The 13541-nt window shown below is 44.5% G+C and overlaps 1 protein-coding gene across 1 annotated transcript in view; it reads left to right on the top strand.

Moving 5' to 3' along the window:
* Positions 1–2200: 2200 nt before the first annotated feature.
* ACADSB (acyl-CoA dehydrogenase short/branched chain) overlaps positions 2201–13541 on the top strand; it is a gene marked incomplete at both ends in the record, with an annotated part of 46252 nt that continues 34911 nt past the window's right edge. The window contains one exon of the mRNA XM_080693716.1: positions 2201–2242. Within this exon, the coding sequence (XP_080549842.1) occupies positions 2201–2242 (42 nt within the window). The remainder of the gene's footprint in view (positions 2243–13541) is intronic.

Raw genomic sequence — 13541 nt, forward strand, 5'->3', positions numbered from 1 at the left:
ACTAACTTATACAATAACTTGAAGACTAGGCAGGCTTATGCACATAAAGTGATTATAGTTCAATAGATATGTTAATTATAGTCTAATAATTATGGCCACTGAAAAGATATACTGTCCAAGAAAATACACATTAGCAGGGAAGACTAACAAAGGGGGCTCGGATTGTATAGAGTAACATGGGCCTTCAAATAGATTTACAGAACAAATCCTGACATCCTAACAGTCAAAAACTCTAACGACAAAAAGGGAGATTGTGATGAGGCTCTGTGAAGTCAGAAGATATAAACGTAAAAGATAAATAAAATCTTGTTGGAAGAAAACAATCTAACCTTTTCACCAAGAATCAGTTCCACCTTTTTCTTGCCACTCCCACATTGATGAAAGGTAGAGTAATCGGAATTTACTCTGGAGACACACCAAAAGACTCCAAAAGGCCATGGAGGGATTTTCAACTAAAATTCAAAAGCCACAGAGAGGTCTGAAAAGAAAAGCACACCATAAATGCAAAGCTTGTTAGCAGCTACAGGTTTAATAAAACAACTTGTGCCAACCTTACCATTATCATTAGCTGAACCACCAAAGAACAAAGCAAAGGCTCACTTCAGCAAAATCTCAACAGATCACCAGACAGTAGCATGCACTACCATCCCCCCTCCATTTGATTGCTCAAGATTTTAGTTTTGGCAAATTTTTAAATGTCTTTTAAAAGACATGAATTTCATATGTTCACAGTATACCTGTAAAATAAGCTTAGTCTTGCTAACCAGATATGGCTGAATAACAACAATGCATTAGCCCTCTATTAGAGAATTATTAGTAGGAGAAAGTGTTGGGAGAAAAACCGGACCACACCCCCAAGGAGCAAACACCTGATCCTTATCTTCATTATCCTGTCTATTGGGATACAAAACGGGCTTCTGGGAAACACCCTGGACCTTTTAGGAGGAAAATTAAAAAATACTAAACATCTCAGTTCACTGTAGGAAACTCTCAAAAAATCCATTAATCTCAAGCTGTTTTGGAAACTCGTCATGAATCAAAATTAAATGCAATTTTAAAACTAACAGTCCAGATGTTTGAAAAGCTGTTTTCGAGTTCATTTTGCTTTTCCAAATCTAGTTTCCTGAGCTCTCCCAACCTAACACTTCGTTATGTTTCCTCCCGCTTGGCACTCCTTTTCGGGCTCTGAAGACCACATCAGCGGTCACTAAGCGGGCCACGTGGTTAGCGGCGCGGTTCAGACCTAGTTAAACTTCAGACCCACAGTCATCTGCGCTTCTGGGTGCACGGCTGGTTACGCGCACTCCAGACAGTTTACCAGAGACCCGAACCCGAATGAACCTGAATAGTTCTTTGCTGTGCCATTTTCCTGAAACTTCCCATGTTCCCCAAAATCAGAGAGCCCCGAAGTAAAAAAAAAAAAGGGATTGTGGCAAGATCTTGAGATGAAGGGCGAGGGTTTGAAGAGTCCTTCTCCCGGAGCGCAGCAGCCCCGGAGCCGGCGTCGGGCAGCACCCTCACCAGGAGTCCGAGCGCCATCCTCCCCGGGATTCGCAACACCTAGGAGACCCGCGCCCGGCGGGCCCAGCCCCGCGACGCGGCGAGGACGCGAACCGCGGGCGCCCGCACGGCCACCTGTCAGCGCCTCCCCGCTCGGCCGGGCCCAGGCACCGCTCCCTCCGCGCTCCGGCCGAGCGGGTCCCGGCTCCAGACACCGCCCGCGGCCGTCCATCACGACCCTCCGCGGGGCCCAGGCTCGGGCGGGGTCCGCTGGCCCCGCCGCACACCCGCTCTCGCCTTCGGCCGCACCCCCTCCGCCCCGTCCACCCGGCGCCGCCGTCCGAGCCGGCAGCCTCCACTTACCTCCTGACCACCGCACCGAGTAACCCCCACCGCCTCGCTCAGCGCCGCCGCCGCCGCCGCCGCCGCCGCCGCCTCCGTCACCGTCGCAGCCGCCGCCATGTTTGTTGTGTCTCGGCTCCCTTCCTGTCCGCGGCCTTCCCAAGTCTCGCGTGAGTTGGACGCGGGCGCCGCGGAGGAGGGGCGCGTGTCTCTCACAGGGTTCCGTAGGCGTGGGGGCGTGGCCTCTGGGGGTGTGTGAGGGGCGGTGGCTGGGGGCGTGGCCTGGTAGGACCGCCCCCAGGCGCTGGCGCGCCGCCAGAGTCTCGCAGGAAAGCTGCGCTGCTGGGCTGCGGCGGCTATGGAGGGTCCCGCGGTTCGGCTTCTGCGTAGCTGCGGGCTGGTGAGTGCGTTCCAAAGAGCGTCACAGGGGTCGGGGGCGACAGTGACTCCGTCGCCTGCGTCGTCGCCTGCAGGGCCTTCTCCTAACGGGCTCGGCCGCCCGCTGAGCCCCGCTGCGCCTCCAGGGCCCGCGCCTCCCCGGGTCCACAGGCTGGAGGTTTCCTTCTTGGCCCGTGACCCCGAGCTCCCTCCAGGCTCCGGCCGAGCTGGAGGCGGCAGTGGGTGGAAAGGGGTCCCGGGGCTGATCTGGAAGCTTCTTTGGTGGATGGGCACCTTCCACATAGTCGGACTGCAGGTTAGACCAGACGTTGTTTGTAAGACAGGAGTCAGCGAAATCCCGCAAGTCTCAGGTCCCTGAGACATTTTGTTTAGATGTCACCACTCGAATGCCTTAGCCCACCTTTCCCACAGTGATTACATTCTCGAGTTCCACGGAGAGTGGAGAGAGAGAGAGAGAGAGAGAGAGAGAGTGTGTGTGTGTGTGTGTGTGTGTGTGTGTGTGTGTGTGTTCCCTCTGCCCGTGTCTCACAGCTGGGGCCTGAGTATCTTCCCTAGAAGGGTCCAGGAGGGCCCAGGGGAGCTCGTTCTGGACCAGCTTCCTCGAAGCCTCCTGTTTACTTAATTCTGCTCCCTGGACCTACACAGACTGTTAACTTTCAACAGCCCTGTGTGAGGGTTGTTATTTCCACATTTAATATCTTGTCTTCCTCAGCCTTTCCTCCTCCGATGGCATGTTTTCCAGAACTCTCCCACATTTGCATACACTTGGGTTTGTCAGTATTCTTACTTCATTGGGAATTGTCCCTTTGCTGACAGTTTTTGTTTTCCTTTGCATTTGCTTGAATTAGTTAAAGGCTTTTGGACTTCTGCTCTTATGCCCAAAGGCAGGACTCTACTGCTTTGACTCACATTAGAGATGATTAATTTTACAATAAGAAAGTTAGTGAAGGTGTGTCAGTTTATTGTCATAAAAAAACAAATATGTTGACATGAGTCTTGCTTAACACTGTTTTATAATTGTCAATTAATAATGTAGTAGAGAAAATTTGCTGGGTTACACAATTTGGCTCCATTTTAAAGTCAATATTTATTTGTGTAGCCTACATATTCTTGGTGCTCTAATCTTACTTAATTCTCAGAGACATCCTAACAAGAACTAGTTAATCTTGTAGATACAGCTATTGCTGAAAACGATTATGTGACTTGCCGAAAGCTGGAAAGTGATAGAAATGGTTCTGATAATTATAAACCTAAGCTCCATGCTCTACTGCCTCCCCTTCCTTAGAAATATCAGAGAACTATTTTGTTTGGATACATTGGTTTCATTGGAGGTTAGTCCTTCATAATCTGCAGAGTGCTGTTTTACATAAATTAGCATATGAGATTGACTGTCGGTAGTAGCATAGTAATTAGGAATGTGGATTTTGCAGCCAGGTTGTTTAGGTTTGAAAGCCCGCTGTCACCTCCTACTGGCATAACCATCTTATGGGTCTTAACCTCTTTGGGTCTCAGTGTTCTGACTTGCAAAATGGAAAGAATAATAGAGTACCTCCCCCATACAGTTGTTGTGGAGATTAAATGAGTTCCTGTTAAAGGCATTTTCTTTCAGTCAGTGTTACCTCATTGCCATGCACGAGGCATTGTGTTCTATGGCAGATACAATAAAGACTGAAACACCCTGCCTTCGAGAGGTTTATCTTTTACTGAAGAGCTTAGAACTATATCCAGCTAACCTCACATCATTTAGGTATGGAACAAACCCTAAGAGGCTCACAGCTGGCTGTGAATTCAGAGGAGAAAGCGATGAGTAGGGAGTAAGACCCAAAGCGAGAGGCAAGCTCTTTGGAAGCTGGTTGTAGAATTTAGGAAGTGGAGGGCCAGGGGAGGTCACAGTAGCAAAGAGGGAATGAAGCTGTTTTAAGGAATTTGTAGGGTTATCCTTTGGGGTTGTGGAGAAACAGTGAAGACTTAAAGCCTCAGCGGTCCCTAATGAGAGCTAAAGCATAGGGAGATCCCTGTGTTAGCAAGAGGCATGGAAGGTAGAGAAGCGCAACTTAAGGCACACTTGGGTCCCTAACCGGAGACAAATGTTGCTAAGCAACAAAGTCAGCATGGTTGTTGGAGACATGTCTTAGGCATCCAGGTAGAGGGAGTTCAGTAGGTGTCAGGGTTTGAATGTGTCCTCACTTGATCTTGGGGTGTGAGGCCCGAGGGGAGGTGTTAGGTCACTGGGGCGCTGTCCTCATGAGTGGATGCGTGCCATTTTGTGAGTGTGTTTCTTAAAAAAGGACTCAGGCGAGTTGAGCTCCTCCTTACCCTCTCACCTTCTACTGTTGAGCAACACAGCAAGAAGATGCCACGGCATGGTCTCGGACTTGTGAGGAAATAACTTCTGTTCTTTGTAAGTTACCCAGCCTGCCCTATTCTGTTATAGTAGAACAGAAAAGACTAAGGAAGTGGGCAAACCAATTATTCCTGTGCATAAGGAAGAAAATATGTCACAGGCTCTGGAGTCAGGCTGCTTGAGTGTGAATCCTCTCTGCCAGCTCTTGGACTGATGACTTGGGACAAGTGACTTTCTCACATGTCTCTGCCTTTTTTACCAAGTGGAAGACCATCATTATTGAGACACTAGATATTAAAATACATAATAAGTACTCCATAGCCATTATATATTGGATACAGGCAGAACCTGTTACCAATAATTCAAAGAGAATGAGGCAAGGTATCTGTGTTATGCAAAGTTCTTGGGCAAATTTTGGGGGTTAATACATTTACACTTGTAGTTGGGGAGAGAGGATGTGTCTTTAAAAGTGAACATTAGAACAGAAGAAGATAGAATATTGCTCATGATATGTAAATAATATGAGCAAATGTGCTCATAGGAGATGGGGCTTGAACTGACCATCCAAAGAAGGGATAGCATAATTTTTTTCTGTTTTTTATTTTAGGTACTGGGGATTAAACCCAGGGACATCCTACTTCTGTGCTACACCTCCAGCCCTATTTTTTTCAATCTTGAAACAGGGTTTTGCTAGGTTGATGAGAATCTCACTGCTTGCTGAGGCTGTCCTTGAACCTGTGATCCTCCTTGCTCAACCTCCCAAGTACTGGATTATAAATGTGCATCACCACATCTGGCTTGTTCTATTTTAGTTACCCATGGAACATCTGCAGTTATCTGCAGCTCATCTGTAGGCATAGGTGAAGAGCCAGCCCTTTTAGCAAAAGCAGCCTCTTAGTTTTGTTACAGTGTCTGGAGAGAAAGTAACTTAGGGTGATAAAAGAAATATGTGCAATTTGTTTTACTAGTGTTTAAAACGTTAAGGGTCAGCCTGGCGTGGTGGCACATGCTTGTAATCTCAGCATTTGGGAGGTGAGACCAGAGGATCGCGGTTAGCGGACAGCCTCAGCTACTTAGTGAGGCCCTCTGCAACTCAGTGAGACCCTGTTTCAAAATAAAGAATAAAAACTAGAGTTGGGGGGTAGAGCTTGGAGGTAGAATGCCCCTGGGTTCCATCCCCAGACCTGCAATAAAGGAAGAAAGGAAAGAAGGAAGGAAAGAAGAAAAGAAAGAAAGAAAGAAAGAAAGAAAGAAAGAAAGAATAAAAAATAGGGCTGGGGGTGTGGCTTGGAGGTAGAATGCCCCTGGTTTCTATCACCAGTATTGGGGAAAAAAAATTAAGGATGTGTGTGTGTGTGGGGGGGGGGGTTGTTGTTGTTTATTTGTTTTGTGGTTTTGGGGACTGAACCCAGGCGCCTTCTACCTCTGAACTATATCCCCAGCCTTTTTTTATTTTTTTATTTTTTGAAACAGGGTCTCGCTACATTGCTGAGGCTGGTCTTGAACCTGCAATCCTTCTGCCTCAGCCTCCCGAGTACTGGGATTACCCTAGTGCATGCCACCATGCCCAGCTTTAAAATATAAAGTTTTACTAATACTTTAAAAAGTGTTTTAGAAGCTAATCAGTACTGGTCTCAAAAGTAGCAGGAAAGTTGAAGCTGGATGAAGATGCTAGCCAGAGCTACAGATGATGGCTATGGGGCATCCGAGGGACAAAAGAGGAGAAGACAGGTTTGAGCCTTTGGAGGAGAATACAGACCATTCTGGGTGGATGCTGAAGAAAGGCAAAGAAAGCAAAGGAAACTTCATAGGATGGATTAGAGATGACTTTGTGGCAAAAGTGCTGTATTTAGAAGTAGGGAAAAGGGAGGGAAAGGATATTTATTTACAAGCAGCAGTAGGAGCAGGGTCTGTGCCACTTGAAGCAAAGAAAACAAACCAGGGAAGTCAAAGGCTTTGTGCTTTGGGAGGTGTAAGACATAGCAGGCTCAGTCAGATGTGGGAATGCAAATCGAGGTGGCTCTGAATACCTTCAATGTTCCCTTCACTCAACCTGCTGCCCTCCCAACGCTGCAGGCATTGAATGTACAACTCTGTTCTGGGACTGCAGTCTCCTAACTGCTCCTTAAGTCTTCTTTTTGCTAAATAACCTGTCTTACCTGAAAAAGAGGGTGGGTCAAAGAAATCCCTCTACCTGGCAAGGTGTTAGACCAAAATAATTACACAATAAAAGGAAAATTTAAGTTTTATAATAATCTTGTCCATTAAGGTTTGTTTTTTTGCAAATGGAGAAACACAAATGTCTGGTTTCTTCTTTGTGTACACTGGTAATTTGAGAACAAGAACTTGTTGGCTTGGCCAAGGTCACACAGAGATCAAACAGGTTCTCTTTATGTTGATTCCTGGGCACTGTGCCACATCCCAGTTTGCTTAGCTCTCTTTTGAGGCAGTCACTGTTATTTTTCCTGGTTAGGAAGGAACTCCTAGAGTTCAGAACGAGGAGCCAGAATCCTGTAGAAGAGAAAAGTTACATTTTTAGCAATTTCAGAGAATACCAAAAGCAGAATCCACTACTTATGGAGAAAGCAAGCAGATGGTAGATGGACTCTGGTGTAGATGTTTAGGCTTGGGGATATGAACACAGGGAAAGGATCAACAGAAAATCTAAAATGAGATCTACAGGACTTCAGTGGGATCTTAAAATAAATATTCTGAATTTAGTCAGAATTCAGTAAAAGGCCCATGTATAGGAAGATTGGGAAACTTTTAGATATTGGTAATAGAGAAAGGAACATTGTATAACTTACTGATTTTACCCCTATTGGTGAAGGATTGTTCCAAGACTCTCAGTGGATGCCTGAAACTGAAGATCGTGTTGATCCCTTTGGTACTATGATTTTTCCTATGTGTACGTACTCAAAATAAAACGTTCACCTTTTTCTTACAGAAAATACTTTATATCTTCTTTTGGCATATCCAAATTGCCAGCAACACTACTTTTTCACTTTAGGGCCATGAAATAAGATAAGGGTCAGTTGAACACAGGCATTTTAGAGTATACAACACCACCATCAAGCAGGTAGAGAATACTGTTCTAAAAAACGCAGAAGTCCTAGCTGGGCGTGGTGGCCCATGCTTGTAATGCCAGCAGTCAGGAGGCTGAGACAGGAGGATCGTACTTCTCAGACAGCTTCACCTACTTAGTGAGGCACTTTGCAACTCAGTGAGACCTTGTTTCAAAATAAAGAATAAAAAATAGAGCTGGGGGTGTAGCTTGGAGGTAGAATACCCCTGGGTTCTATTTATCGCAAAAAAAAAAAAAAGGAAAAACAAAGAAGTCCTGGCTCACAGTAACTCTCTGTGTTGCTCTTCCTCCTGTCAGCCTTCTACTCCTCTCTGTGCTTCACCAGAAGGAAAGCTGACTGTCACCTTGCCAGGCCCTTGCCTCTGCCAACCACGCAGAGCCTGAGGGACAGGAGAGAATGGGACCAGCCCCAACAGGGTCATCTCTATGCCATGTCCCGGTTCTGTATTAAATATCATCCCAGAAACTTCAAAAATGTTATGTGCCATGTTGATCCTTATATCTCAAGTAGTATGAAAAGGCATGAAAATTACTGATCTTATTTTGATTTGGTTAACTAGCCTAAAATAATTATAGTCAGTGAGCATAATTAATCATATTAGCATTTAACCCTGTATTTCCTATATGTAAAAGAAATCATCCTAAAAGACTTCCTCCTCTCTCGGTTAGCTTTCCATCACTATAAAAGCAAATACCAGAAATAATCAACTTAGGAAGGGAAAGGTTTGTTCTAGCTTGCAGTTTTAGAGGCTGACGCGTGATCAGGCAGCCCTATTGCATTGCAGCCGGGGGGGGGGGGCAATGGTGAGGAGCACACAGCAGCCAGAGGGTAAGAGGAAGGGGCTGGGGTCCACTGTCTCCTCAAGGGCAGATCAGCAACCTAGAGACCTCCCACTAAGCCCCACCCCTAAAGTTTCTGCTCCCTTCTGTTAGTACAACCCTAGGAATAAAGCTTTTACACATGGTCCATTTGAAACATTTAATATCCAGACTGTAGCACCTTTCATTGCTAATTACTATTGGAATACCACTTATATATGTTTTAGACAATAGGTGGAAATTATTTGGCAAAAGCAATACAATGCTAATTTTTCATTAAATTATTCTGAATCATTGACATCATTCTCATAATTCCATACCAATTCTTGTATTGTTGAAGCCCCAAATAATTTTTTAAGTTGACTTTGGAGGGGCTATAGCAATTTTTTAAACCTTATTTTTAGAAAACTGAAGATCTCCCTGCAGTTACTAGAAGAGCCACTGAGAGGTCCTGCATTCTCTGTAGGTTAGTCAGCGCTTCATCACTGTGGAAAACTATCTGAGAAAACAGCTTAAAAGAAGTAACTGGGGCTTGAGCCAGGGGCCTTGTACTTCAGAGCTTCACCCCCAGCCTTTTTAGGCAAATGGTTTCAGGGCTTTTAGTCCATGGTCACTTGACCCATTGTTTTGGCCTAATGTAAGGCAGGACATCATCGCGGTCGGAGGGCATGGCAGAGCAAGGCTACCTACCTCTTGCCTACCAGAGCAGAGAGAAGGAGGGAGGGTGAGGGAGAGGAAAGGAAGGGACCAAGGACACAACAAAACCTCAAATGTCTGCCTTCCGGTTCCTCCCTTCAAGGAGGCCCCACCTCCTAAAGATTACCTACTCCGCACGCTGGCCACCAAGCCATGGTATGTGTGGGACAATTCAGATCCAAGCCTTAATGCTCCTTATCAAGTTTTCTCCAAATTGTAACACCTTCTTAATTCTAGTATGATATCCCAGCCAGAAAGTTGGCATCGCTGTGATCCACCAGTGTGTTTCAGACACTGCTTTACATATACACGTGTGTGTGGTTCTGTGTAGTTCTGTCATATGTATGCTGATGAATCCAGCACCAAAGTCGACGTATAAGACAGTCTCAGTTCACAGGGGTCCTTGTGTTGCCTCTTGAAGTCACAACACCCATCCCAGTCCTCTCCCTGCTCTTTAATTACTGGCCAAAAAAATAAAAATTCTCTTTTCTAACTACATAATTTTATTTCAAGAATATTAGAGCCGGGCACACTTGTAATCCCAGATTTAGGTTCATGGACAACTTCAGCTACTTAGGTCCTCTGCAATTTAGTGAGAATAAAAAATAGGGCAGGGGGTGTAGCTCAGAGGTAGAATGCTTCTAGGTTCCATCTTCAGTTCTGAAAAAAATAAAAGAATATTAGATAAATGGAATCATAATTTATAACAGACAATAATTTTTTTCCTTTCCTTTTTTTTCTTTTTTTTTTTGCTGAATGGTGTTCCTTTACACAAAATTTTCTTCAGCCCCTTTAGGTTCAGTGAAAACCTTTAGAATTAAATGAGGAAAGACATTGACAGGAATAAAAGGTATATTTTGTATGTATAACAAGTATCTGTCTCATTAAATGGTTAAATATATAGGCAGTAGTCTCCACTTACCAATGGTTTTGCTTTCTATGATTAAAGCCATCTGCCATCAACTGTGGTCCAAGATATTAAGTGGAAATTTTCAGAAATAAACAAGTCATAGATTGCACCTCATTCTGATGTAGCAGGATATAATCTCCTGTCGCCGGGATCCATTCCACTCAGGACATGAATCACCCTTTGCCCAAGCGAACTGTATGCCTGCTCTCCACCCAGTAGATCTGACTGCTGTGTTATGACAGGGCTTGTGTTCAGGTAGCCCTGAATTTACTTAATACTGCCCCAAAGCACAAAAGTCATGCTGTAAAGGAGGCAGCAGGGCACACAACATGTCACACTCTGGTGCTATGTGGCAATGATGGCTGTAGGGTATGGGCATGTAGGGAAAATCTGTGTATATATGTGGCTTGGCACTCTCCTTCGTGTCACGCACCCACTGGCAGTCTGGGAATTAATCCCTCTAGGATAAGGGGGACTGTTGTATTTCTAACTTATGGGGAAAGATAAATAGCTTCCATGGAAAACACAAGTAGGCTTCACTAGGAAAGACAAAGGGATTTTTAGGAAAACAGATGATAAGGTTTTCAGTGATGTTTGCCCATGCACAGGTGAGCAGGCCTTCCTTCTGTGGGCCACAGAGCTCCATGGGAGAGGACACTCTATGCATTACCTGAGAGCTCTGTTTCTGGTCAGACAAGGGCAGCCCCTAGAAAATGTGTCTTCTGTGTTAGCTAAACCTCAGGTATCTTCAGCTTACACTAGTCCTCCTGCCAACAATGTGGTGCCAAGCAACCCCATACTGCGATGGCATGTGCCACAGGTGACTAGCCCCTCACCTTCTGAAGGACGTCTGCAGTGTTGTCTGCTCTTGACTGTTATGAATAAAGCTGGTACGAGCCTTTGTGTGCAGGTTTTGAACTTTTTCATTTCTTTTGTATACATATCAAGAGTGTGACTGCTGGGTCTTAAGCTAAGTGCACATTTATAAGGAGCAGTTAAACTGTTTTCCAGAATGGCTGTACATTTTCCATTCCCAATGTCAATGTAGGGGAGATCCAGTTTCCTGTCAACCTTGCCAGCATTTGATGATGTCACTAACTACTTTTTCTTTCAGCCATTCTGATAATGTGTAATTATATCTCAGTGGGTTAATTTACTTTTAAAATATTCTTTAGTTTCTGGCAAGGTTAAAGATTAAGAAATTCTGGTTAGTCAATAGATAGAAGGTTCTTCTTCAGGTAGTATGCATATTTATTTATTTCATAAAGTAGTATTATTCAATTTCCTTGGTCCATAAAGAATGAGTGCAAGAAGACACTATTTTTATAGCATCAAAATTTGCCTCCTGGAACTAGAGATGTGTAGCTCTGTGGTAGAGCATTTGCTTAGCATGTGTGAGACTTCAGTTTTGATCACTGGCACCTCAGAAAATTGCCACTTCCCAAAGGTCAGCACTTTCATGATCGAGCTCTAGAATCATTCTATGGCCTGTGTGGACCATAAGTCATAAGAGCATTTCAAAAATAAGTTTGTTCATGCATTCATTATCTTTTATTTATTTATTTATTGTGGTACTGGGGATGGAACCAAGGGCTTTTCTGCCTCCAGGATATACTCCCAGACCTACTTTATACTTGGAAACAGGGTCTCACTAAGTGGCTGAGAGCCTCACTAAGTAGCCGAGGCTGGCTTCGAACCTGTGTGATCCTCCTATCTCCGCCTCCCAACCGCTGGGATTCTAAGCATGCGCCACCACACCCGGCTACAGCCATTATCTTTTAAAGCATAAAAGTATTCATTAAATACTGGCAAAGAATGTTTAAAAGTATTTTAAAACAGCCAGGCGCACGCTTGTGCTCCCTGGGCTTGGGAGGCGGAGACAAGAGGATCGTGCTGGTTCAAAGCCAGCCTTGGCTACTTAGTGAGACCCTGTTTCCAAATAAAATATAAAATAGGTCTGGGAGTATAGCCCGGAGGTAGAAAGCCTCTGGGTTTCACCCCTAGTACCACCACCAAAAAAAAAAAAAAAAAAAAGAGAGACCCTGTTTCCAAATAAAAAAATATAAAATAGGTCTGGGAGTGTAGCCTGGAGGTAGAAGGGTTTCTAGGAACCCCAGTACCACACACCCAAAAAAGTTTTTAAAATAAACGTGCAGTCGAGCGTGCTGATATATGCCTGTCATCCCAACTATTCAGAAGATTGAGGCACTTGGGCACAAGAGTTCAAGGCCAGTCTGGACAACTTATCAAGACCTCAAATTATTTTATTATCTTAGGGAAGGCCATCCTAATCAAGGCTGAAAACTTAATAATCTTGGGAAATAAAGACAAAACTTTCACATAACAAAACTATAAGCAAAGTTAAAAGACAAATGACAAATTAGTTTTAAAAATTGCAATTCCATCTGGGCATGGTGGGGCATGCTTGTAATCCCAGTACGTGGAAGCTGAGACAGGAGGATTGCAGGTTTGAGGATAGCCTCAGAAAATAGTGAGACTCTCATTAACCTAGCAAGATGCTTTTTTTTTTTTTTTTAAGTAGGACTGGGGGGTGTAGCTTTAGAAGGCCCTGGGTTTGATCTCCAGTGCCACAATAAAGTAAAAATTGCAATTCCTGTCACCAAAAAGCAAACTCCCTTAATTTATGTAGTTTCTGAAAGTCAAGAGGAAAGAGAAGAAGACTGGAAAGGAGAGTGGGCAAAGGATATAAATAGGTGGTTAGCAGAAAACTAAATACAGGTGGCTGTGTACATGTGTGTATGTGTGTGTGTGTGCGGGTGCATGCGTGTGGAGGGGCTGTAGGTGTGGGTGTGTGGGTGGCGCTAGGGATTGAACCCAGGGGCATTCTATCTCTGAGCTACACCCCCATCCCTTTTTATTTTTTTCTCTGAAACAGGGTCTTGCTAGGTTGATTAGAGTCTTGCTAAGGCTATCTTAGATCCTGTGATCCTCTTGCCTCAGCCTCTCAAGACTGAAATTACAACCATGTGCCATGGATGCGGGTGGTTCTTAATATATGAAAAGACGCTCAGACTCACGAGAAGAGAAACACAAAATTAAGACTACCCTGTGGTTCAAGTTTTCACCTTTCAAATGGCACAGAAAACTAAAAATTGGCCAACACACTGTTTGGGCAAAGTTTTTGTGAAGTAGGAACTAGTAGCCCACCACAGTGGTATAAAAATTCCTTTCAACTGAAAACATCCCAACAATCAGCCACCACAGACAGTAACATCTAAACGTTAACTGAACCTTCTGAAAATACTGCTACATGTGAAAATAGACCTTTTTTTTTTCCTATTCCTTTGTCAGTCCCACCACCACCACCACTATTAAACCTAGAATGATAGAGAAATATGTACCTGTGTAGTTCTGTGGTATTTGCCACAGGTAGATTTGTGTAATTGATACAGATTCTGAGGTCCAAGTCAAGGGCTCCATGTACA

Source organism: Muscardinus avellanarius (genome assembly GCF_963383645.1).
Source record: "Muscardinus avellanarius genome assembly, chromosome: 4".
NCBI classification, from domain to species: Eukaryota; Metazoa; Chordata; class Mammalia; order Rodentia; family Gliridae; genus Muscardinus; species Muscardinus avellanarius.